Here is a 27,848-nt window from a genome sequence, read left to right on the forward strand (position 1 = left end):
CGCTGTACTTAGCAAGCTAATTGGTCTAGCACTACTGTTCACGCGACAAGCACGAGTATGATACACACTGTGATTGGATAGAGATTTCTACGTTTGTTACAATATTTTACTATTTTTGCAGTTAGTATGTTTTGCTCAGAATCTTGTTTTTCATAGTTTCATCCTTCTTGTTTTTCCCAGGGACAGTGTGTTTTTCACAGCTTCAACCTACCTTCTTATCTCAAGGACAGTGTTCTTTTTATATTCGCTGATACACATTCCTTACTGTTAACACTTGGGCTGCAACATTAAACCAAGATTTTTCTAAATCTAATTCTTCTCAGGACGCATCAATTGTACAGTATTTTATTTAGGCATCTGAATTATGAGCCTGGTGAGAGTGATAACTGCAGGTTTTGGGACTCGTGTCAAGAACAGAGAGTGCTGAACGTGTTCTATGTTCTTTCAAGGTGAATAAAATCTTATTTTAGTTTAATGAATATAGAAAGGGGGAACTTACTCATACCAATCTGACGGAAATACATCAATAGAACCTTTATTGCAAGATGATAGCGTGGTACTTGATTTGTGTTAATCATGTGTGAGAGAGATGAATTCCTATTTTCTATAGTGAGAAATCAGCTCTATGTAATTGGTCCAATATTCAAAGTGAAGATCCATATTTTGAAATAATGTTCATTGGTTTGCTGTTTTTGAAGATACTCAAAATACAAATTTTAAGTTACTCAGAAGAAATGTTTTGTATAGTCTGTGAAAAAAGTAATGGAATATTGTAATATTTATTTTCTGGTCTGAGTACCCTAGTTGACTTAATTTTTGCATTTACCAGAATCTATAGTCTGGTCTAAAGCTAAATTTATGCCATTTTTATCTATAATATTTGTTGTTCTGGTTGAGTAGTTGAAAACAAGTGAAAATTTTGCTACATTTGTGATACAAATGATTTGTGAAACCGAAGTTAATGTTGTATTTTGATGGCTCAATCTATCATTTTTGTGCTGGTAAGATACATGTTGAAGTTGTTCAGAAGTGACATTCAGTATAAAACCCCACACCTTACTGAGTCAGACCAACGGCCTTCTTAGCAAATACTATATCTCTACACTCTGTCATTTGGAAAGTGAATTCTGATTGCAGGATTAGGTTTTTTGAGAGAATAGGAAGAAAAACGAGAGGGCGCAGTGGTGATGCAGAGCTTGTAGGAAAGCAGTAAACTGCTAAATATCATACAGATTCAGATGAATATTGTCAATGTAGTGAAACACCATCCTTCAGGTAGATAATGGATACTTCTTCAGTTGCAGAGGGAAGGCTTAATGATTCATCTGCACTTCCTTTCAGTCCTATTGCATTTTCACATCTACCTACCATGTTATTATCATTTTGTTCCATTATGGTAATACAAAGAGGAAGCATTAAGCTGAATTTCTTGCACATGTTGTAAGGAAAATGGCTGAACAATCTCTTGTTTTTATGCATAAAAAGTCTTGGATAACTTGATAAAATGGCAATCGCTCCTGGTAGCAAAAACACTGCTGCATTGCTTTCCCAGGCCTAACCAAATGAATAGTCTGTTAGGGCTCATGGCAGAGGTGTGAGGGGTTTGGGGGAGATCAGTTGTCATGAGTTGTCAGGGATTCCAGGAAGTTCCTGCCAAGCACGGAACCTCAGTAATGTATAAGTGGATTAACTGAGCATCTGCTTTGCTTTTACCTGTAGTTTCATCTGACATCCCCTGGGATGAGGGTGGTAGTGACTAGAAGTATTTCCTTTCCCTCTTTGCTATGTAAAATATAAAAGCTGCTGTGATGATGCTTGAGGACTAGAAGGTATGGAGCCTTAATCTGCGTGGAAATTTTGTCTGAGATAAAACTGGCTGTTTGCCTGGGACTCCCAAGTAGGTGTTAGCCAGGTGGGAGGGGTGCAGGACTCCAATGCAGGCAGCTGTGGCTCCGTGGGGTGAAGGGGATGGTGCTGAGGACTGGATGGACATAGGTTTCGGTTGTTACTTTGGAGTATTCAATGCTGCTGTAGAAATCCGTTTTACGTATTTTGGGGAAAAGAAGAAGTGTTTTAAAAAAAATCCATAATCTTGATTTCGTTTGCCGTATTATGGGTAATGCATTTTGAAATGATTAAGGTATTTGAAAAGGAAAGGAACTAGTTCTGTTTTCAGAATGCTTTTTGTCTTGCAATACTATAATTTCCTATTACTTCAGCTGATGACCAGGACATAAACTAAAAGGTTGGCTGGGTAAAAAGGACGAAGTCTGGAATAGCAATACAAGAAACAGGTTAATCATGGCTGTTGCTTAAGACCTCGAACAACCTGACTTCTGACTTTGATACTTAATGGATTCTTAGCACAGATTCATTTGTTAGACTGATTTACTACAATGAAGTTTAACTTTAACGTCGTGTTGTATCAGATACAAGATACATGGAGTATTTGAACTGACATATGTAGGTTAAACATCCTTCTGTTGAAAAAAAGAAATTAGCAATATTATGTCATGAGAGAACTCAAGTCTTGTACTACTCCAGGTCAGAATTCAGTGGATTAGGATTGTCCTAGTTTATATTTAAGACGTTGACAGGTTCTCAGACTGGAGTTTAAAGTGTCACTGCTGCCTCTCAACCAGCCCTATATGACACCTTTGAAGTAGGCCCCTTTACCTTTAGGTTTGCATGTTCTAAATTAATAATCTTGAAATAAATACATTCATTTTCAAGTTGTTACAAGCTGCTTTTCTTGTGAAGTTTCATTAGCTGGGAAGAGGCAGCTAATATATTTCTGTTTCCAAAATAATTGTAATACACAGAAAATGGTAGGAAAGGACTTTTGAAATTATTATCATTATTATCATTATTATATATTTTTAAATTTTTTTCCCCCCTTCTTTTCTGCTGGAGTGGTGTTAGTTGGAATTTACCTTATACGCTTCTAGATAGTCTTCTAGCTGTAGCTGGCATCAGCCAGTATAAGTCTAGCCTACTACCTACAGCTAAGTAAGTCTAAAAGTAAAACTCCCAGCTGCAGGAGTATTTAGTAATTGTACACTAGAATATGTGTAACACACTTCAGAAAAAACACTTCTGCATTTTTTTGCTTTTTGAGAAGTTCTGATCCAGTTCATGTGTTTGCTGGCCAGTAATTCTCATCTTCTGAAGAAGCTGGGATCACATCCTATTTCAGTAAGGTTTTGGGTCCTCCTTGATCAGCTTTGAAGTCCATTCACTCCAGACTGAATCCGAACTGGAAAAAGCAGCATCCTTCTGTGCGGCCACTCTGTATCGAAGTGCTGATTTGGAGACAGAGGTTCTGATGGGAAAATAAGTATCAGGAGAGTGACAGTGATGTCTTCAGATGGTCAGTTATGTATTAAAAATAACAAATGCAGTCCTCAATCTCAGTTAAGGATAAGAATGTGATGGACCTGAACAAATATACTATGGTGATTCAACTGTTTCTGCATGAAAAGTCAATATTATTGTTTATTTATGAATTACCATGAAGATGTGCTGGATTTCATAAATAATCTGAGAAGTAGAAGTAAATATACTAAAATTATCAGGGATTTTTAAGTGCTGCTTCAATTCAGCAGTTCTTACTGAAGAACAAAATCTTACCTTTTTTTGGGGTGGATTTACATATGGTAGCTGCTGGATACTTATATTGAGCCAACATGGTTCTGAGATTGCCTCAGTTATTTTGTCCTATGAACAAGTTGATTGGTACAAGGTATTCAGTAGACTTTGAAGGTAATGCAGGTATATCAAGTTATTAAATATCAATGTTAATTACAGTAATAATATTTTGCAAGTCTGGAGAACAGAAAAAATCATTCCCCAGAAGGAATCCAACAGCTCTGATGAAATTTTTCTTTAACCTTCAAAGAAAAAATTCAAGCTTAAGTGTAAAGAAATAAGAAACCTCTGGGATGCCGATAGATCAAAATTATCTTGAATTTTATTATGACATAGTTGTAAGAACATGGATTTTGACTGCCTGCGTTAGGAGAGAAGAGAAATGAAGGATGTATTTTAAAATACTTCAGTGGCAGGGTTTTTTCTTAACACACATGAACTGTTATCAAATGCCATCTATTATTTTTATTAGATGCTTATGCATTGAACCCAGAAAAAGTAAATTTTTTTTTTTTTTTTTTTCTGCAGGAGAGAAGATGTAGAGCCAAAACCCTGTAGTGTGCTGGAAAAGATATGAGAGGGCTAATGAAAAATAACTATTTGCCTGTTAGGCACTCTTGGATTATATTAAACAATTTTTACTTTAACTTTTTTAATATACAAATCTTTGAATATAACAATATTTCTGTTTTTAAAAGCAATAACATGTCTCAATTTGAATAATTGTAGTGAATCAATTAGCTGGAAAAGACAAAGCTTCCATTTTTCTTTTTCTATGTTGCGATAATATTTTGGAGTTCTGACAAAAACCATCATCTGATAAATTTTTACACTTGGACTATACAAAGTTTGCTTATAGCCCTTCATTCCTCCTTTTGACACAAGTGCAACAGGAAATACTCAATACTCTGAACTTCACAGAGTGATTAGAGATATAATCCCCAGTAAGCGAAGAATGAATAACATGGATGCATGAAGATAAAGAGCAAACAAATATATTGACAGAGTAAAATAAGCACTAAACTTAAGAGGGGACTTTTAAAGAGATTGGAGAGGAGGTGAAGTTAAGGAAGTAAAATGAAAGTATGGCACAAATATTGTTTATGAAAACAGCATTATTTTCAAAAAAGTTTACCACCACAGTATAAAAAAATAAAAGCAAATTAAATAGATTCAGGCAAAGTTCTGTCATTGAAATAGAAATACCTAAATGAAGCAGTAAATTTAGTTGATATGAAAGACAAGATTAGAAAAACCAACTAATACTTACATAAACCATACCTAAATGCAGGGAGTGAAACTATCAAGTATAATGCTTTTAAAGGAAATTTGGAAAAAAAAACGTACAATGAGAAAATCTGTTTACACTGGGGTAGATTAAAAGGGCTGCAGGCATACATTAATTGATGTTACGGAGTAATAAGCCTCTTGAGGACAGGCTTTAAACAATGCAAAGTTTTTGTCATTCCTTTGAAGTGTGCAGTACCTCACAGGGTCAGAAAGAGGCTCGTCGATGTACAGTAAAATGTATCAATCATCAAGATAATTCCTATATTTGTGTGTTTTTACTACCAAAAGCAAACAGAAATGTATTTTAAATGTTAAGAAAATGCAAGAAAACCCTCATGAATGCGGATAGAAGTAGTTAGCTTATGCTGCTGTTTTTGTTGTGATAATTTGCTAAGGGTTAACATATTGAACAAAGTTCATTCCCTTTTTATTTACTGGTGTGTGTCAGCTGCTGTTTTAATATAAGGTGCTTAGGACAATATATGCAGGGTAATATTTATTTTGATTTTTTTGGCAGGTTCAGGTCGGCTGCACGTTTTGTTATTTTACTTTTTCCTTCCCTCCACTTCCCTTAAGTCAGGAACCATAGCTTCCTGTAATGTGGTTTTCAGATATTCTCTAAGGAAATTGAATTTCTAGATTCAAAAGCTGCCCATCTCAAGTTTAAGAGCTCTTCTTTCTTCGTGAAAACATATTTATGAAACTATATAGCTTAGGAAAATTTTAATCAGCCTTATGAAAGTTCTTTTTCTTTAAACATAGTAGGAAAGCTGAAGGAATTTCAAGATAAAGGCACATTGTTGAAGTTTAGAAAATGTCTTAAAGATTCATAATAACACCGTAGGATTTAGGAATTTAAATTCCTTTTATTATAAAATCAAAACCACCCCTAAGCATATAAAATACTTTGCCTAGTGTACAGACTTAACATTCCAAAGCAGTATGGCCAAGAGCTCCACTTTTATTTTGAGATTAGGAGCTCGATAGCCTTCTCTAGGGAACAGAGCTAATGTTGTAAAGTACTCAGTCCAGTTGGAAAGCAAGTTAAGTGTATTTTTTTTTTTTAAGTTATGCTGCATGTTAGAAAGTAAGACACTGGAATTTTCGCTTCTTTAAGTGATAATTCATTTGGTAATGAATGAGGCTAGTGATGGTTCGTAGTTGATTTTGCTGCTCGTTCTTTCTGAAACTGTGCAGCTACAAAATTATGCAATATAAACTATGCATCTAGAATTTGTCTTATGAACGTTACATGCCTTGGGCTAATACAGTTTATAAAATCTTGTTGCAAGCTTAAAGAAATATAAATGAAATAATATCACATGTACTATATAAGCTTTTTCATACAGACGATGTAATTTAAGTCATATTCAAGCTAAATAAGAAATCTGTTAATCTTATTCTTGTATGCCTCTTAAATCCCACAATAATTTTGTATGTATTTTTAAAAAATTATGTAATAAATTGCTACCTAAAATGTGTAACTGCTGACTAGCCCGTGGTTAGCTGATGATTTACAGATGGAGTGAGATGATCCAGATTGTAGGCCAAGGAGCTTTTTATAGTTCTGGTATATCATTTGGATAAAATTACAACCATGGATGCTTCAGAAGAAGGGTGATCAAGTAGTTACAGTGGGGTACCTCTCATTAGGTTACTGAATATGTTCTTCATTTGAATATCGTGAATATGGTGAAACTTGCTGGGACATTTATCAAAACGTCCATCTCTCAGGCATTTCTGAAGAGAATACTTAAATCTAAAAAGTGTGAGAAAATGACAAAAAAGTGAATTCACTTTTATAATTTCAGTCTGATCCAGTTTTGGCCTCAGTCGCCTCTGTCCTGAGTCTTCTCCTCCTGTGATCTTCTGGCTGTCATCTGTAGGCCAGGACCTCACCTACATTTTACTGTAGGTAGAGAGGTGCCGAGCCAAGGGAGGCAGGAGGTTATTCTGATGATGGTTTCCAAGACACACACATTGATACAGTGCATTGATAAAATGGATAATCTCTGAGAATACTCTAACTCTGCGCAAAGAGTTTATTTTGGTGAGCAATTGCTTAGAAATGTGAAAAAGAGATTTATAAACTGACCTTCTAGATATCAGTGAGAATTGCATAGCTAGTTGTTGATATTCAGTATGAGTAAGAGTGGCAGACTGACGTATTAAATCAGTGTAATCTAACATGATTGAAAGTGGCAGGCTCAGATATGAAGTTGTAGTTTTTAAACCTCTTTTAAAATGTTTCTTTTCAGTCTGTAAAGGTACAAAACCAGAAATAGTACCTAAGATAAGAGATATCTTAAACAAAATGGCAAATAGCAAAGTACAACGTACAGAGCATCCCTGCCATTGTTGCTTTATGCAACACGCAAGGACGTTATAACTGGTACTGCTCACTATTTTATAATGTCACTAGCTTTATAAATATGTAATATAGAGATAATTGAAGAAAAAGGAACTCTCTCCAAGTTCGGCATTTTGAAAAGCACTAATCTGTTATAGATGGAATCAGTGTTTGTGGTGAAATCTATAAAATCTTGGAGATACTTGTATTGTTTGGTCAGGTAGTGTTAACTGCTTTCTGAATGGTTTTTATGTTTTATTGACATTCTCCAAATGAGATTGGTATTTGACTTTTTTATTCAGTTCAGCTCTAAGATATTTCAGGAAGTTTTTACACACTAATTTTTCTGTTTTTTTATTATTATTCCCTCCCCCTTTCCTTATAGTTGAACAGATGCTATAGCTGTGAAGGTATCTGATTTCAGGCTCCAGTGCTAGTAGTAGGTCTTTAAAGTTCAGAAATCAGCTTTAGAAAATAGTCTTTAATAGGTTGACAAGACTCTTACATTTTGGATTATAAGCCATAACTACAAATGTTATTTCATCCTCATTTAGGATAATTTTGTGGTCACACAAACCGTGGTAACAGTGATTTATCACAGCTGTTACAGGTCAGTGCAAGGTCAAAACCTTGTCCAATGGTGAGTGCTTTCATGAGACTTATTGCCAAGGTAGGTATAGAGGAAGTTTTTGTTTTTAATATCACAGATGATTTAGTTGATCAGAGTGAGAGCAGAGTGGCAATTTATAATTGACAGACTAAGTTAACAGTCTTTCTGTCGGACAGTATTAGGTGTGGATGAAAGGTCAATGAATGCCACCACAGTTTTTCGTAGCTTTTGGTAGCCAAGTATCTACATAAAAGTCAATGTTAGAATTTCATCAAGTGACAACTGATTTAACCCTTCCCGGGCCAGTTCCAAATGCAGCCACTATAGTGAGCTATGGCATCCGTCAAATGAAAGTACTTGTCATTAGCTGGGTTTAGTTGTCAACTTAATCTGCAAGAGTGGCTGTAAATTTTCCAGCCTCACGCCCTTCAAATATGTGTAGAGATTATCTGTAAAGAAATTCTGACAGCCAAAATCTTCCTTTCAAACCCAAGTACTGAAAGCACTTTGTAAAGATGCCATCAAGTCCAGCAATCTTTTTTATTTATCTCCTGCACTGAAGAGGGAGCTGAGAATACAGCACACCTCTGACACCTTGATGGAGTTCTGTAGATGCAGGATTTGTTTGCTGCTGCCTTTAAGTTTATGAGCAACTGTGTGGATCAGCAGCCAGATTTTCTTGTACTCCATTTTAGGTGTTTTGGTACACAGCATCTGCTAAGTGGAAGAGATTTCAGGCTTTATGGCTGGACTTCGCAAAGTCAATACTATGTGTGGTGTATTCACATCCTTTTAATCTCGTCTGCAAAATTGTCCCAAGCTATCCCCAGACCTCCATCAAATCATACCAGTTACAATTCGTGAATACCCCTTTAAAGCTCAATTGAATATTCCTTAGGGTTTGGCAACACAGAGAAGATGCTGTTTTCCCAAAAAGGCCTGCAAAACCCTTATTCTCTGTTGTTAACAGAGATATGATCTGGCATGTTGTCTTGTGTGGAGCTATCTATCTTCACAGCCGCACTTAATATAACAGTTTTTAAAGTCACTGTTGTGGCGGGTACGTAGCTTAGTGCTGACAAATCTGGAAGTGGCCATTACCCTCTTTAGGGTTGCACATGCTTGCTGAAATGATGCTACCGGTTTTTGTTGTGGCATAGTATTCTCTGAGGTGTGTCACCTGAGCAAATCCCTGAGCATACTTCTTACAAAGGGGTAAGTAGTTAATTTTCACGGCGGATGGTGGTTATCCGTGGTGGGTGGTGGTTATCCAGTGATAACCACTGCCCTTCTGCTCAGAGAGGGCTTGTAGCTGAGCTTGATGTTTCAGCTGTTTCCATGCTTAACAAGAAAAACACCAAGAAAGCTTTCCCGGAGAGATGAGCTAGTGCTTTACTGAAATGTAACTGGTTTAATGAAATCTGCAAAGGGAATGTATGTCTGTGTGTCAGTTTTCATACGTAGTGGTTTAGTATGAAGCTCAGTCTTAGGGGTGAAATTAGCTTTGCCTAAACAAGTGCACCTGGAGTTGCCTTAAGCTTTCCTAAGTTGCCTCATGCATCTCAGCTAGTTCTTGCTCACAATTTTTGGTGTCGTGGTAATTCCCAGCTATGTAATTCTCATTCAGCCTACTGCTCAGGTTGAAATCAGTGAAGTGGGAAGGAGAGTCACTTGCTCAGAGTTGAAACCTGAAATGCTGGAAATTTGGTTTCGTTGCCAGCTCAGCCACAAGTCTAAAACCGCATGAATGATTGTCTCTCTGGTACATTGATTCGCTGTCTGTGAAATAATACTTATATAAATGGTTGTGATTTTAGAGTAAAGAATACTCAGATGTGCTTTATAAAACAAAGCACATGCAGCTTCCAGTGGTAGAGTCCTGATGAGGATCATCTCATTCTTTTTCTTCTACTATACCACTCTGGATTTTGTCTTTGATCATAAAGCCTGTGTGAAAGTTTAAATATTTTTGTTTCTGTTGTTCCTTTGCTTGTGATCTAACTGTTCCTTTATACCTATGTTATTTTGCACTGGAAGTGGAGGGAGCTTGACGTCCTGTGTTTATTCATGTCCTGTGTTCTTATCCAGAAAGATTATTGCAAAATAAAAGTAGTTTTAGTTCTATTCTGCTAAAGCCAGTGAGAAGGGTTTGCAATGAATAATAACCTTTGACATTCATCATAATTCATAAGACAGTTTGCCATTTTAAACATCTGAAAATCTGTTCCCTTAAAGAAGGCTAAGAAAATTCTGTTGGCCAAGGAAAATACCTTCCAGAGAAGGAGTAAGGAATGATATGTTTATATATCCCCTAGTATGCATACTGGAATCATAAAAAAGGACATAAGAAGATACTGCTTTTTGCTTTTCTACAGCTCCCTTTTGGTCCTGGCTATACTAAGCCAGTTTAGTTTAGCAATTCAACATTAAAACAATTTTCCAGTACACACAGCATGATAATAGTCTTCAGATGCACGTGTATCACAATAGGTAGCTGTTATGTCTTTCATTACTGTAGATGTAAGAAACATCAAAAGCGATTTAAAATTTCAGTAATCTTGGCACTGCTAAATTGCAAAATAACGTCTGAATATCTATGCAATAGTGTCTGAAAGGTAAAACATCCTCTTTCCAGGAGTGATTGGTCTGAAAAAGGAACATTGCTGAATAGTGCATCTCCAGCATGTGTAACTCCAAAAAGAAGTAAATTTACAATTATGGTTATTGCAGTTAGAAGTTTCACTAAAAATAGCATCTAGGAAACCTATTTTCTATTTATTTAGCATGAGAATTTAAAGTAATAACTATATTGAGTATCAGATTATTCAGCAGCTTTTAGTTAAGAAGTGCTTCAGAGCCAACAAACTGAATAATTCGCTGTGAGAATAGCCCTCCGGGAGCCATGGACACTTACAGTGAAGCTGCTTGATGAGATTCCCCAAATCCTTAATCTCCCTCCGACTTTTGCTACCTGGAGAAAGCTCTGGGTGAGCGTGAATGTCCCACTGATGTGGGCTCAGCCATTAGCAGCACCCTGACCCTTTCGCAGCCCTATATTCATGGGGACTGTGCTGAGTTCTGCTGCTTGCCCGCTCTGGGACCCCTGACCACCCTCCCTTCGCAAAACACTTGGCAATCCTGGAGGTTTGCTGTGGGCTCTAGGGGAACCCAGTGCTTACAGTGTTAGAGTTTAAAGGTGAGGAAGGAAGCATTACTGCCAAATTCATGTGCTTGGAAGTCATGAACCAGGTTTTAGGGGAGGAAAAGACGACCTTTTTTTCTAAAGATTCTTGTATTTAACTTCCCATTTTTGAACCTACATGGTACATTTGGGTTAGCTGCTTTTTTTAAATTTTGTATCCGAGATAGCTAGAAAATTCTTGTTTTAAAGAACGTTGACAACCAGAGTTCTTAGAGATGGAGATTTTAAAAGGAGACAAATCCCTCAAAGCCTCATTCATTTTAAGAGTTGTTGTCTTGAAACAAGATGTATGTTATGTGTATAGAAATGCTTTTGAAAATGAATGGAAAAGAAAATCAGAGCATGACACAAGAGATAATATTTCTGTAGGTAGACAACTGATGTGGCTGCATTAAGCTTGGTTTCAGGTATATCGGTCTTTGGTCATTGAAATATTCAGGTTTAATATTGCAAATGCTATTTGATGATTCAGAGAGTATATGTTACAGACTTTTTTGTAATCCTGATTATTTTGTTTTGTTTTGTTTTTGTTTTTTTATCATCTGGCCAGAAGCTGGCAGCCTTTAAGAAATAGAACAAGGTTTCACTCTAAATCTAATAATGAGACTAAGTATCTGTACTAGCAACTTGCTGCTTTAAATACTGTACATTAACCATCTCATATGCTAACACAATATGCACAAAATGATGAAATGGTAAATGTCACTTGTGCAAGGCGATCAATAAAGAAACAACCACTATGTGTGTTGCACGTAGTACAGTTATAAATGAGAAAATAGCATTTTAATGGAAAAGAAACGGATGGGTACCCATGCTGATTTTGACTGTTACTAGAATTGTCTGTTGTGCTCTGTACTTTCTTGTACCTTCTTGTCTTTGATGGATGATGAAACTTCTGTATTGGTACACCCACCTGTCCATTACTCCAGCAGTGGCTTGCTCAAAGAATGAATGTCTGAGCTATTTATTTTAGGAATTGTTTAAGGACTTGTTCCTTTTTTGTTGTTCTGTTTAACTTCAAACAGGTCACGTTGCTTTCCTAAAGAATAGAAGTTGTGTTTCACTTCTGGACCAGTTCAATAAATAGTTGATTAATTGTGTGTGTATCAGACAAGACAACCTTTATGTTAGTTTCCTTTTGTTGTTTTTCTTAATTGGTACTCATAGCTATACTCTTTCTCCTGCCCCTGCTTTTTTCTTTTGTGCCTTTTATCTCTTCTGTTCTTCCTGTAGACATTCTCTTTTTAAAAAAGTGGTTAGTGCAACTGGTGTCACTTAAGCAAGCTCCTTTTGTGTCATTTCAGGCATCCCTGAAAGGTGCTATTGCTATCATTATTTATTCAAGGATCTGAAGACACTTCTGAAAAATGAATAAATTATTCTGTCATCATTATTTTAGGAAAACTTTAAAAACCACTAAAAGAAATGAATTGGGAAACCATTAGGAATAACCAAGCTTCATTTAACATAGCTGTGATAGCTTCAGGACATGATGCCTTACAAAGGCTTTGGAATTCCTTTGTGGATGTTGCTGCCAGAGTTTATTATTGTAAAAGCAATGCAGTCAGCTACGGTTATTGTACAGCTAAATGTTTTAGGAGCCATTTGGCAGAAATGCACACTGCAAGGTAAAGTGGAATATTCTTAGTCAAGTATCAAACAAAAGGTGGATGAATGGATTGAACATTAACTAATGTGAAAGAAAAAAGACAAAGCAAGATAGGAGTTTGTTGCAAAGTTAGTTGTGCAATGCAGGTTGGATCAAATGTCAGGTTTCTTTGTTTGTATTATTTATACCAGTGTTTTGAACAGTTGTGCTAAAAGCTTTATTTCAAAGTTTGCAGATATAACTAAAATGGAAAGAACATCAAATATTGAACAACACAGTCTTGGGAAGACAATTTTAAGTACCTGAGCTGATAGTTAGGGTTTGAGGCTAAGATTAAAAAAAAGGCAAATCACAAGTGAGACCATCATTGAGCATTTTAGCTTGAAAGCAGAGAGGTAGATGCACTTGAAGATGATTGCTTCTGTGTTATATTCATTACATGGGGTAAGACCTGCTTTCCTGAACTGCTTATGAGAATCTTATCTTTTAGCACGTTTTCTTAAGGTAACCATATTGCCCTTCATTTGTGTAAATTCCCTTTGCGAAGGTAAAACACAAGAACATTGCCTAGGCTCAAAATTAGTGCTTTTAACTAAGTAAACTGAACCTTCTACCTGTAATAATTTGTTATTAATTCTGTGTACTGATTTGTCACACCTTAGTATGTTTTCAAAATGGAAATAAAAAAACTGGCTGAAAGCGTAATTATTTCTAGAAGATGGCATGATTTTTGTTTTTATTTTCTGAATATATATTCAGTAATAATATATTAACATGGAGAATTTTTGAAGCAAACTTTTTAATAATATTAATTAGTGCAGGAAACTGGAAATTCTATACAGATTATTTGCAATAAATGTTGCATTCTAATAGTTTTCTATTTTGACTTGGGTAGGCAATATAGAACTGGGATTTACATGACAGAGGTTACTGTCATGGTCTCATTTGTGACGTATAGATCCTGAAAAAATTGGTTAAAAGGAAGGCATTGTCACAGAAATAAAACACGTCCAACCTGTAGGCTACACATTGGTGATTTTGCTGTATAACCCCTAGTAAAAATATTCTTGGTCCAGTTAGGGTTCCATGTTGGGTAACCCAGAAGGAGATTCGGTAAAGCTCAAGATCTACATCCTCATGATTAGGATTTCTGAGTCTGATCCTTGTTGTGACAGTTCTGGTTTTTTGCCAGAACGATCTGGTCTCTGCAGTAGGTATGCGAGCAGAGTACCTCTGTGCTGTCTGGATTTAACTTCAGAATTTGAGTTTTTCAGGGATTATTTAATCTCTTGTAGTCCACTTTATTTCAGCCTTAAGCACTATTTATAATCCACCATGGCTAATATATCCATTACAAAAAAGTGTCACCATTTTGCCACTCTGAGCTGTGCTCTGATCTGACTGGACCTGCTTTGGGCTGCAAGTGGGACTGGGTGATCTCTGGAGCTCCCTTCCAACCTCGATGGTTCGGAGATCATAAATTAGCTCTGGCCCTGTGTTTTCTACCTCAACTGGATGCTGTCCTGAATCTCAGTTTCTAAAACCATTTTCAAGCCATGCAGTAGCACCAAAAAAACATGATATGATGGACTGTATGCGTTATGTGGGTGTCACTCGCTCTGTGCATTAAATATGGACAATCACCAACTGTTTCAAATTTCGGGATCACATTCTGCCACAGCATGTATCAGTAGTTGTCTGCAGTACTTTAGAAAAACTTCTTTGTCACTCCCTATTAGCAGTTAAATCTTTGTTCCGCTCAGTTTTTGAAACCAAATGGAGAACTGAGAGGAGCGTTCTGACATGCAGTCATACTGGTTGGAGCAAAATAGAGAAAACGATTCAGATTTAATAACGTAGCTCTTTAAAATGTCTCTTTATGAGAAAAGAGTTTATCTTCAAATTCAGCTAGGAATTACTTTATCTTGTCAGACCAGTCTTTTTTTCAGACTTACAGTTTTCAGATATATTACCCAAAGGATCCAGAATGAGTTTTGTATATACATCATAATTTAAAAAAATGCTACTGCTGATATCTCTTTTGCAAAACACAAATACAATCCCAGCAGAACCTATGAGTTAATATATAACCATTATAAAAACAAACCAATTTGGAGGGAAATCAAAATTAGTTACTACAGTGAAAAATTTTCACTGTGTTTCTGGATTTATGGTCAGCAATTGTTACTGCCTATCTGTTGTATTAACTGAGATAAATGAGTATTTTGAAGACAATTCTGAGTATGTTTTTCAGAAATAATATGAGAACTTTACAATGCCGTTTTAGAAATACATACAGAATTAGCAAAACCTAGGAAAAGCAAAACAGGTATTTCAGGGTTTAAAAGAAAGATGGTGTGCTGAATAAGAGCAATGCTGAAAAGATCTTATGAAGGAAACAAAAGGTTATATAAAAAGTCTAATAAACAAGGAATGGCGAATCAGGGATTGTTAATACTTTTCCAAAATGAGTTAGAAGAAAGAGAGGTATAGTAAAATCCAAATTAAGAAAGATTAGTTATTTCTTTAAAAATTGTGACCAAATTTTAAGAATTTAATTAATCTTATTAAAATTCTTGAACTTAAACAAGTGTTCAGAATTTATTTGTAGAATAAACCCACCTGAATGTATCATAGGTAATGTAAACAACAGGTTTGGCCCACCTGTGTGACCTGCAAGGCAGGTTGGGATGCTGATGATTATTTTAGATGAGCCCAGGAAAAGGAAGGGCATGTTGTTATGTTGACCTTGACATGAATCACCATGGCAAATTACTTGCAGTAGCCATTTTGAAATGGGGAACATAAATGAGCTCCATAGTCCCACTGAAATGAGCGTATGGTTCTGGGTTCTTGCTGTGTAATTGGTGCCAAGCACAGGGAAATGCTCAAATCTGCGCACTGTTCTTGTGTGTTGTTCACTCAGCTGCTCTGCTCCTACTGGTGTTGTTTGCACCATAGCTATATGTTTGCACCATAGCTATGTTTGCACCATACATAGAATTGTATGAAAGTTTGAATGGGAAACAAATATAAGAATGTGATTTCCCTATAACATCAACTAAGTTGAATGACAGGCAAATCTAAAGCTAATTCTCCTATAAACAGTCACTTCATTAAATCCATTTGCATATTACACCAGCGTACTCAGTGAAGAACTTGTTATTTTTTAAAATTCTATATCAGTCTCATTTTTCCTACTGAAAATGAATGTTAAATATATATTTATTGAATGAAAGCTCTGCAGTGAGTCAAAGGCAAAACCAGGAACAGCAAGGCATGCAGACCCATGCTGTCATGAATTGCCTACATATGCTTTTAGAAATGGTATTTTATTGAAAGTTCAGATGTAACTCGTTGTAGAGAGAGCTTTGAACCATTCCTCTCTTTCTCCAAAGAAAATGTTGACAATAGAATCTTTGATCTTCAAAAACTAATGCACGTGATAAATTCGTGTAAATAATTCTGCTAGACTCAGTAGGACCCATCACAGAAAGTTAAACACACATAACTATCTCTCGACTAAAGATCATGCACATGGTAGGTATAGTGGCATAGTCCAAAAGTTTACTTAGATAAAATTGTCTCTTTTTCAAAAGGTGTAATGAAAATACTGTCTTATCAAAAGATCGTGCGTTAATTTTTTTAGATTATATTTGAAAAAGTTATCTACACTCATGTTCAAAACTTTTAAAAGCAAGATTTATCTAGACAGTTTAACGATGTTATAAATACATGTACATGTTGTAGTAAAATAGTAATGATTCATCACATTTTTATATCCTGAGCATTCCATATTCTATGATTTCAGGAAATAGCACTGCATAAATTTATTCTATGTACTGTTTATATTGTCAACCCTTTTTCTACAATAATCCACTAATGAAGTAAGTTTTCCAGGTGTTGACTTTATTGAATATAATTTATTAAACTTTAAGCATAGAATCCTGTATGATACTTTGGGTCTTCACTGATCTATAGATATAACCTTTACATCTTAAAGTTCTGTGGAAAAAAAATGCTGCTCTTAAGAGGATCATCTAGTTCAGAAATTTGCCGGTGCTTGACAAAAGTCATAAAGTAGACAACCACATTTATTTTCTGAAGTACTTACAGTCCTATTAGTAATGCTTTGATTCCTGCTGCTTCTTGTCCTGTTCAGTTAATGAATATCACCCTGTAGTGGAGGGGCGCTTGTTTCAAAAGCTGGGAACTCTTTAACTCCCCCACGGCTAAGAAATCATATTAAGATTTCAACTTGAAAGTGACCTTGCTGCTTCCTTTTGTTAATACATTAATACCACTGAACGAGTATCAGGGAATGAACAGATGAGTTGTGTGTCCTGCTAGTCCTGATGACGTTTTGCTGTTTGAATTGTGATGTTGCTTACACAAAAATTCTCTTGGTTAAAATTTTACTTGGTTAAAGTAGTTGGTGTGATAGTAGTTATGCAAGAACTCTGTGGCTTTGTTATTTTGTGTGACCTAGCAGTCTCTTATATCGTGCAAGAGGACCATTGAAAAGCCTCCAGTATGAACATGGAAGCAACAAAAATAAGAGTTTTGCCTTATATTTTGAATTGGTGAAAGTGAGGCTATTGAACAATGATTTTCTGCAAAAGCAGTATTGTGTTTCCATAACATAAGTGGTCAGCTACAGTTTCTGCCACATTCCATTAAACGTATGACAGACTAGTTGCATTTCCTTGCATTTCTGGAAGGACTTTCATTTAAATAAATAATTATCTACAAGGAAATGTCTTGGTGCTTATAGTTTCATTGCTTCTTTTGCCATCATCATATAGCGTCAAGAGCTGGAAATCTCTGTTCTGCTGGTACTATTCTAATTAAAATGATAATTAGTACACTGTTATTGCCTCTTTGACTATAGCTGTTTGGGATATTTCGCCATGTTACATATTATCTACAATGGAAGGTCATTTTTGACTATTTTTCTGTTTTCACTAATGCTTGGGATTGATTATGCTGCAAGTGAAAGTGGACGGGTTTAACAAAAACTGGTATGTACTGTAGAGAATAATGAAACCAGGTGGAATTATAGCTAAGTGGCTAGGTTTTATTATTTTCTACAGGACTTTTGTATGATTCATTTTAAGAATGTTGACAACACACTTAGTTTGAAAAAACAGTACATTGGGTCACCATCCTCTTAGGGGAGAGAGGTGTCACTTGAGATCATTATATGCATCGTTAGTATTCTAGTAACTCTTCTTTATGCTTTTTTAAGTTTTGGTTTTTTCAAAGTTGGACAGAGTAGCAGGCAACTATGAATTGCTGTACACAAATAGTGATAATGAATTGATAAATACTTCTCATATTTTTACAAGTTTTTCCTCCTTTCTATTTGATTGTCAAACTACGTAGATGTCTGCCACACCCCATTCATCTAGTGAGCTGTCAAAACTGTTTTCAGTCATTTTTCTTTCTTCACTTGTTCGATGAGTTTTGTTCTTGTTCTATGACTTTCCTCCCAGTTTATCTGTATAGTTCTGATATCTGTTGAAGCCTTAGGTAGTAGTTCAGCTACGGTCTTCGGTTTGGAGGGGGAAAAAAGTGTAATTACTACTTGCATTTTATGATAGCTCCATATGTCTCTACATACGTGGCACAAGAAGCAGGCATTCTGTTTTTCTATTCCTGCCATTTTTGTGGTGCAATCTCCTTCTTAATTCGTTTTTATGGTGCAACTCTCAATGAATTATGGTTATTGTGGGAATAAACAATACTCTGGTTTACTGAGAAGGATTTTAAAACTTTAGACATAGTTTTTCATTTTACACTGTAGTTATTTCAATATAAATTATTATAGTCTTATTCTGATACCATGAAGAAATTAAATACTATTCTAACACATTTTTTCCCACCACTGCGTCCAAGTACTTCATAGGATGTCTGCTCACACTCGTTTTATATCTAACTGCATACCATGTGTAGAAAACAAACAGCTTAAACAGCAACATGTCAGCTGTTATAAGGCTTCCATGTAAAATTATTAACTACTATTAGTACTTAAATTTTTATTTTAAAGTAAAAGATATTCCCCTCTGCTTGAACTGAAATTAGTATGTAAGAGAAACTATAGAACTTGAAACACAATTTCTAAACACAACCCCAACACAGAGGTCCCAGATGTACAATCTTAATGCACCAAGTTTTCTGTCTTTTGTCAAATTATCTTGGATATCCATCTAAGACCCTTTTTACTTGAGAAGTGGAAAATCAAACAGGAATTAAATGGAAGTGCACGGCAGGGGCAGGTATGGTTGGCCTCCTGGTTGGTCTCTCTTGTAGTACCTCAGTGTACCTTCAGCTGGTCTCAGTGAGTGGATCTTGTAGAAAGGAGTTCAGAGGGATTAATTTTCTAGGCATTGATCATTCAGCTTATCTATCAGCTAGACACAGGACTGAGTCAAGTCTGGTCTGAACCAGTTCCTAGGCCGTCCAGCAGAAAATTAGGTGGAAATTGGCATTTTACTTTTTTTTTGTGTGTGTGTGAAGTTTGGGTGTTTGTTTTTGTTGTGGTTTGTTTTTGTTTGTTATCCTCTGTCGATATCAGAGGAAATACATATTTTCAGTAATGGGGTACACTTCCTTCTATGTTCTTTATGCATTTGGGAACAGCAATCATTCTACATCTAAATGTCTTTTCTTTCTTCGGTCTGGTTATCTGAGATATGCTTTCTCTGTGGATGTACTGCTGTGTGAGCTCACAATCTTTAGGCTTTACTGGGTGGGACATAGGACCATCTCAACAAAGGAGCCTCGGCTGTAGAATTTATTTCCTCTGCTATATCAAGTGAACCCAAGTCCATTAACTCTGAAGGCATGATAAAAAGATTCTTTCTTTCTCCTTGAGGGGTTGTAGGAAGTTGAAGTTTGTTTGCATTATGATTGAGAACTTTTTATTTGATACTTTTTTTGATACTACCATAGATTTCCTTATACCGAATGAGACTTTGTTGCACAGGATTACATATTTTGCGCTTTTAGTAGTTTCACAAGAATAAAAATCATAGCATCAATTTAAGTGAACTGTGAGGAGATTTGTAGCTTGTTTAATTCAAGTGGAAGAACCAAAAAGAAAATCAGAGAGATGGCTTGTAGCCCATTAAAACAATTCATCCTTTTAGGTATGTCTATACTGCTCAAGAAAGAGGTCTAGGAGAGAGCGGAAGCAATGGCTTGTTGACCATCCTTGCTTCTTGGTTCTTAGCAATCTCCTTGTCGTGATTTATGTCCTTGTGTACAGGTGAGGTTGGTTGGTGTGTTTCCAGTGCAGGGTGAATGAAATAGCGTGCAGCCCCTCTTGCAGCCCACCAGCGAAGTAAATTTGCACTGCAAAGCTACACGTGTGGATTACGTGCTTTGGGGTGTCATTGTAGGTCAAGAGAGGGTGTTTGAAGGATATCCCTTCACACCCTGTGGGAATGGTGCTGGAGGGCTTCACTGGGCCAGGAAGGCCCTGGTGTAGAGTTAATGTCTCCTGAACATGCTTCCTGGAGTAAAAGTAAACTGTCTCCTAAAGTGTCTTGGAAGAAGGAGCAGCAGAGACATAAGATGTGAAAGGGTCAATGAAGTGAGCAAACAGTTCATAACATGTCTGATCAGCGGAGTGGTGCTGGCTAGTGGATTGCTCTCTAGGACCATTTTAGTTAGATGTGTGCCCTGAGGGCTAGGACTGAGAGTACCACCATCTAATATATTAGGTTTGCGTTTTAACTTCCAGTTACTTGGGATCATTATATGCAGTGCAAAGATAGTTTGTAAACTGAACTTTAAAATAAATGCCTTCTCAGAAAGTTTCTTCAGGAAACTTTTTTGGTTGTGGAAAATAGCTTCTCTGAAATAAAGTGTGATCAGATTTAGGTTAGATATAAGAAAGAATTTCTTTGCATTGAGGGTGGTGAGGTACTGGAACAGGTTGCCCAGAGAAGTTGTGGATGCCCCATCCCTGGAGGTGTTCAAGGCCGGGTTGGATGAGGCTTTGGGCAACCTGGTGTAGTGGAGGATTTCCCTGCCCATGGCAGGGGGGTTGGAACTAGATGATCTTTGAGGTCCCTTCCAACCCGAACCATTCTATGATTCTATGATCATTTTCTTAGTGTTTCTCTCCTCAGAATAAAATACTTAAAATGTGAGATCCTTAGTATGTGGCTAGAAACTGGTAATTATTTAAACCAGCTGCCTAGTTGTGATGTGTAGCAATATTTATCACTGTAATTCACTGACACATCAGGAAAAAAAAAAAAGACAAGTGGAAATGCTGTGAATAAATGAAATGTGAGAAATACTTAATCATAGAGGGTGCATGGTGGTAATTTAAAAATCCAAACTGTATTGAATCTTTTATTAAAATAAGTCACTGTTTATTACATCTGAAAGTTATAATTATAATATAAGCTATCCAAAATCAAATACATGGATAAATACATGGAAAAAAGTGCTATTCAACAAACCTTTGTGTCTGTAAGTACAAGAAAAGGATCCTCTTCATGTCTCTGTTTTCCTGCAAGATTTCTGCAGGACTCTAATGACAACCATCTCCCTGTAGGTAGGTGACTGTATCCAAAGGAAAAGAGATAGCTAACTATTTCAGCTGTACTTTATACATTTCATGTCCATTCTGTTACTTTTCTGAAGAAGTAATATACAAAATTATTCTGTGTAATTTCAGCATCGAGAGTGAGAAGCACAGTTTGACCAGGCATTGATTACTTGAAAAGAATTTTCTTTATCTGTAGTTAAGCCTCATTTCTCAGTTAGTATATTGAACATTGTAACCAAAACTTTTCTCCTTTCTACCCTCATTCCCACAGAAAATGTCCTCGGGAGGGAAGAATGTTATGAGTTGCATCGAAATTTTAACTGATTAATTACTGTATGAAAAGTAATGTGATTTAAGTTTCCAGTGAAGTTGTTCATTGTATTCACAGAATCAGTCTTCAGTGCAAACCAAATCCTTCTTGATAACAGCCCATTGCAAGTTCTTTGACATCACTAAAGCTAATTAAAAACAGGTGGATTCTTTCCATGTAGCGTACCAACCAGCTGAATGAAATGTAGATAACTTTTAATAATTGTTAGAGAAGATGATTTTTTTTTTTTCCCACATGGATCTTATTGGAATGCTAGAAGTCTTTAAAGCTGTGATTCTGAACAGAAAAAGAATCGTATTTTAACTATAATACCCATATTACTTTGTTTATAAAACTTGAATTTTAGTTGGCATTGTAAAGAAGAGAAGGCCCTGAAGGAAACTTAATTTTTGAAACCTGATCTCTGTGTGAAAGTCTCTGTGAAAGTCTGGTATAAAGATTTAAAAGGTTTCATTTAGAAACTGAAATTTACATAGTTAAGTTCTATGATTTTTACTTCTTTTTAACTTTGTGATGTCTTATATTTTTCAAGACTGAGCTGGTCCTTCAGAAAAATAAAAGCAAATGACTAAATGATAGCAATACTGCAGAACATGAGTTGTGTTTACTGAGTGTTCCATTTATGAACTAAATGTTCTGCTTGATCTTATGATTTATTATTAGTTGGATAGTTCTCTTTAATTTCTAGGAGCTTGTTTTATGTCGATTAGTGATACTGATTTCAGTTTACACGCTTAGGGCTGTACAGAAGGAGACCCCAAGGTAGAGAGTGGGAGACCTGTGTGCTGTTGACTTGTGCTGCATTTTCAGGGAGTTGCGAGCAAAGTTCAGACTGTCCTCTTTTTCTGGGCAGAATGAATAGAAAGCTGGAAAAACAAATTGGCACCATGAAAATTTTTCAAAGACAGAACCACTTTTATCTAAGCCAGATGAGAGTTCTGGAGTGCGTGTATCTGCAAATCAGGCTATGCAGAACAGTCCAAATATAATATTTATATCTAATGTCATTGTAACAGACCTCAGAGATGGTCTCTCTGTAACAACGCAAAACCAAATTACCCAATATGAAGTGGAATTTATGATGTTAGTCTTTCCAAGCCCAGCCAGTTTTAATTTGGGGACTTCATTTTTTATGGACTGACACAAGTTCTGTGCAGCCTCAGAAGAGAAGATGAATAAAAGAACAGAATAAAATATTAGAGTATTTCACATATTTACATTTTCTAGTTTAGATAGTCAGAATTTTAAAACAATTTTCTAATTTAATCACTGTATGAGCACCTAAAAAGTTCAGAAAGCCTGATAAATAAGACAAATTGAAACAGTTTGCAGTCTTTCATCATGTCACTGCTGAAATATATTGCTAAGATGGTAGTGAAGAGTTGGTAGATTAGAGATATACTAAATATCATACATATGATTTTCAGTCTGAGAAGTAGAAGGAAGATTTTGTGAGATGTGGACTCTTTTAGTTGATGGCAATAGACTGTGCCTATATAGGACCATATTTAATTTTCTTCATAAACATGTGCTTTCAGATGCCTGGGTTTAAGTGTTCATGATTGATCCCAAAATGCCACTCGTGAGTTATACTGACCGGTTCTCGGTGAGGAGTAATGTTGCTGCACAAGAGTATTGGGTAACAACAGCACGTTATAACATACAGATCAGATCTGAGCAGCTCTGTTGTCTGTGTTCTTTGACAGTGGGCCCTCAAATCTCATCAAAATATATTTACACATGTTTATTGATGAATTTTAGAAATAGCTTTCAAAAATCTCCAAATCTTACTAACATTACCGTATTTTAAATTTCCTACATTAATAATTATTTTCTGTTTCACTATGGGTCAAGTTGTCTTTTGCACCTAAACTTGAGATTTTACGTAACAGGTATACGCTAGGGCAAAGCACTCACTGTTCATATACAGTGGGAAATGCTAAGGGCTGGACAAGTTAAGATCGTCTTGTGTAACAGATTGTGAATCAACTTTTTTCTATTGTAAAGTTTTAAATCAAAGTCTCAAGTTTGCTGTTTAAGAGCATAACATTTCTTTTGAAAATTTGTTTTGCTTTATTATTATCTTTGTTGCAAGCTTTGTCTCTTATTTTGAAATGAAATTTTGTGCACTATAATTTATTGTAAATATTACATTAAAAGACTCATTTCTCAAGCAGTTGGAATTAGATTTTTTCAGACAAATATTTCTTCTGCACATTGCATAATCATCAGATCTGTTTAAAAAAAGATTTTTTTTTAGGTTCTAAAATGAATTGCATTTCTTTCGTGTATTGTAAAGTTTTTAAGTGGTAACATCTTCAGAATGAGTGCGTGTTCATATTGTATTGCTTCTGAAATAGCTGGGAAAATAAAGCGAAGTAAAATCACTGAACTAGAAACAGCCACTTGTGACATCAACAGTAGTTTAACAAGAAGAGGAAGAATAGGCAACTTTTTCAATAGCTTGTGTGCAGGGCCAGTTTGTGTGTGTACTTGGTGGTACTTGATGGGCCAATCATAGCTTAATTATTGAATCTCAACTATGCAGAGATTGCAGTAGGAAAACATTTTTGGACTAGTCTGTTTTTGTGATAGAGGGTTATGTTTTTTAGTCTCTGCTATAGAAAATTAAATACTTTCTCTGTGTTTATGACAACATTCTTTGTACATCCTTGTTCTAGCAGCCACTGCAAAGTGACTGTATTGCCCTCTAATCTAGTGGAACAGTTTTTAACAAGCCCCTTGCTTCATCAGCCTTTTTGCTGACTGGGAATCCCAACAAGTACCTTTGCCAGTGGTAAGTCAGAATTTACTAGTGAAGTGTGGGCATTTATCAGTGTTACAATTTTCAAGCTGAAGCCAAAATTCCTTTGATGATGTATTTCTTGAATATGCTTTTATTTAATAATGAAGAAACTATGCACTTCAGGAAATGGTAATCTTTATTTACTGCTATGATGGGAAAATGCAAATGAAGCAGAGAATTTTGTGATTAGTATTTTACAGAGCAGTCATTTACTGTAATTACATGTTTTTAATCAGTGGAATTATCATGTTCTATTAACCAGATTCATTCCTGACTTTTTGCAGGATTCTGAGTAACAACAAGATCTTATGGTTGAAGAATGGCTCTTTCGTCGGTTTGAGATCCCTGGAGAGACTGTGAGTAACTCCTCAGCCTCGTTCTGCCTTCAATTAAAAAGTCTTTGTATTTTAAATATAAAAATGAACATCAGATAATGAAGTTGAGGTGTCTTGAACTGTAGTGCACAGTAGAGTTTCCAGGCAGTCAGCAAGTTAAGAAACAGCATAAAAATGAGTGAATGGGGATGGACGTGGAAAATACAGGAAAGCACTGCCATCAATTTGGAACTAAAATAAACATCCAGTCAAAGACTTATACTACACTATGTACGCTGTCATGGTGAAGACTGGTATACGTAATGGTAACAGTAATATATCTGACATGTAGTTTGGGTTATTTAAATCATTGGTCTCAATCCTTCCATTCTAATTCTATATTTTAATTATATTCTAAAGAAATTGGACAGCCTTTGTCACTGCTGCAGACAATGATTTTGATAAAGCTCCATGGCCGTGTGTTTCTAGCCAATATTTGGAGGTAGGAAGAGGAGCTCAGGAGCAACTGATGAGTTAGGAAGAAAACATTCAGAAACTTCAATGGAATAAATAAGCAGTAGCAGCTATACTGTAGTAACACTACTTTCTGTATATATAGGTCATTCATTTGAGAATAATCATGTTAGCAAGTCTAAAAGGCTGTTTTTAATATCTATAGTCAACTTACTTTGCCAATGCATCTAAAATGAGTAATTGTATCATGCCTATCTTACAGTAACTCCTGCAGTTTAAACTAAATTATTTTTATATTGCTTTGTAAGAATACTTTCATTATGTAAAGCTGTAGATATAGAGTAGTTGCTACATTCATGAATGCATGAATGTATTCTATGTTGTATGAATGTTTCTATATCCAAAAAAAACCCCATATTAAAATCAGCTTTAGCTAGTATTTTACTATCTGTGTGTGTGATGTGAATGGTGTTTATGGTTATGTAATAAGGTACGTGAGTATATGATACTGAGATATTTGCATATTCTAAGTGCAATTTAAAAATAAACAATGTGTTTCAAGGTCTGGAGCAATCCCTTAAGCACCTTGAAAGGTTAAGATAAAGCTAACTGAACAGTTATGTAAAGGAATACTACATTTTCTCTGCTTGTAGGTATAGGTGTAACAAATACTTTAATATTGACAATATTAAATGGTATGGGAGGAGGAGTAGTTGTGTATTATTTACTAACTGATTTAATTTTAGGTGGAACAATGATACAAGGTTTGTAAAGAAGTTTATACATATTTTAGACAAAACAATTTAGAATAGGGGATAAGATTACAAATTGATTGCGAGAAGGGAAATTAGTAAATTAAATCCTAATTTACTGCAAGTAAAGCAGTAAAGTGTTTAGAAATAGAGGAAAGCATTTCCTCTGGGTTTTTTTAAGGTTTAATTTACATTGGGGAATGATACTGAGCATGTACTTTTAAAAACTTTATTAGTTATCTGGTTAGGGGAATATTTCAACCTGAAAAGACATTGCGAACAGTGTTAACAACAGTGCTAAAACAAAAAAATGCCTAAGGTGTATGGCCTCAAATATCATCACCATCTAAACCTTCTTAATTTTATTGATTTTTCATGACATTGCAGTTAAAATGAGTGTCATCTTCTCTGTATCTAATGCAATTTGGCCATGGCATTCATATGAAGTCTTTAAGCGGTCCTTGAAGAAAAGACTAGAATTCAGGTGATGACATTCTCCTCAAATTCAGATGCTGTTTCTTGTTCTCTTGCCCCATACACGTTTTGTGAATAACTGTGAAGTCCCAGTTTCAGCTGGAGGGGTGAGAACAGCTGGAATAGTCTACCAGGAGGACAGTGTAAATGAACTACATCTGGATGAGTGCTCCTAACCCTTGGGCAAAGGCGTAAGCAGCTTTGCCTTTTCCACACAAGCTACTTCAGAATGGCACTTCAGGTGCTTAAAATGGAGAACTATGACAGCAACTGCTGTTGATGTTCATGGCTCATCAAAATGGACCAAAAAGAACTTTTATTCCTTGCCTGAAAGGAGAGATAGAGAATCTTATGAAGTACAGTAGCAGGAAAATCCAACTTCCTTTAAGATGTGACGTTCACAAGATCACGTGCTTAAAATGCAGGTGTGCTGGAGAAGGTTTCATCATTTAATTTCACTTGGTGCTCCTGTGGTCCTGAGAAGAAAAAATTAGTAATGTGACTGCCACAGAGGCAAGAATCATGTGTGTCTGTTCTTTTGTGGTTACCAAGAGCTCATGAGCTAGAAGAGCGTTAGCTTATATGGAAAATTAAATCATTCAGTGTCAAACTTAAAAACTTTAGAGAAGTAAAATTTCAGGTGGAAATGAGTGACTTGTATATTCTGACTCTCTCCTATCCTGGAGTGCTCAAAACCTCTTTGAGCAGAGAATGGTTTGAAGCCCTACTCCAGGAAGCTAGTGACAACTTTCCCCTAATTATTTTGTTTTTCAATGCATGTCACAACAGGAACTGGATTACAGAAGTGTCAGTTCTCCCAAATTCTGGTGATTTCTCAACAGCATGTTACACACGCAAAAGACCTTACTGAGCATTTGTCTCAAACTAAGACTCTTCATTTTATGCAACTTTAATAAAGCAAACCAAGAAACATATGTTGTTTGCCCCTTAACTGTCCATTCTAAGAGTAAGACAGAATTGATTTCTCTAAAGCTAAGACTATTGTAGAACTCCTATTATGCATGAAATGCGTTTTTTTTTCAAAACATAGTTGGACCTGGTTTGTATTTGTTTCTGCAGTCTTCTCAGAAAATTGCATTTTTTTCAACCATAGCATGAGTATTACACAGTTTCTATTTTAGATTGTCTTAAATTGTGTTACTGCTGTAAAAGGAAATCTGATATTAGGTTTTCAGGGGATACAGCCAGCCAGCCAGGAAAAAACATGTTTGAGGATACAGTTATTTCCCTTTTAATAATAGAAAGATAATCCTATATTTACTAATACTTTATTAATATTAAAAATGAAACATTATTAATGTCTGTAATAAAAACTATATAAGTAATAGTGATCAAAGTACATTTATGAAATATTAGTCTTTTTACTGGGCAGTTTGTCAAAAACTCTTTGAAAAACACTAT

The 27,848-nt window shown here is 35.7% G+C and overlaps 1 protein-coding gene across 1 annotated transcript in view; it reads left to right on the forward strand.

Annotated features, from left to right (window-relative positions):
- LOC104378168 (adhesion G protein-coupled receptor A3-like) overlaps window positions 1-27,848 on the forward strand; it is a 293,441-nt gene that overhangs the window by 25,731 nt on the left and 239,862 nt on the right. Inside the window, exon 2 of the mRNA XM_086616497.1 lies at window positions 24,697-24,768. Within this exon, the coding sequence (XP_086472623.1) occupies window positions 24,697-24,768 (72 nt within the window). The remainder of the gene's footprint in view (window positions 1-24,696; window positions 24,769-27,848) is intronic.

Source organism: Tauraco erythrolophus, chromosome 9, assembly GCF_009769465.1.
Source record: "Tauraco erythrolophus isolate bTauEry1 chromosome 9, bTauEry1.pri, whole genome shotgun sequence".
NCBI classification, from domain to species: domain Eukaryota; kingdom Metazoa; phylum Chordata; class Aves; order Musophagiformes; family Musophagidae; genus Tauraco; species Tauraco erythrolophus.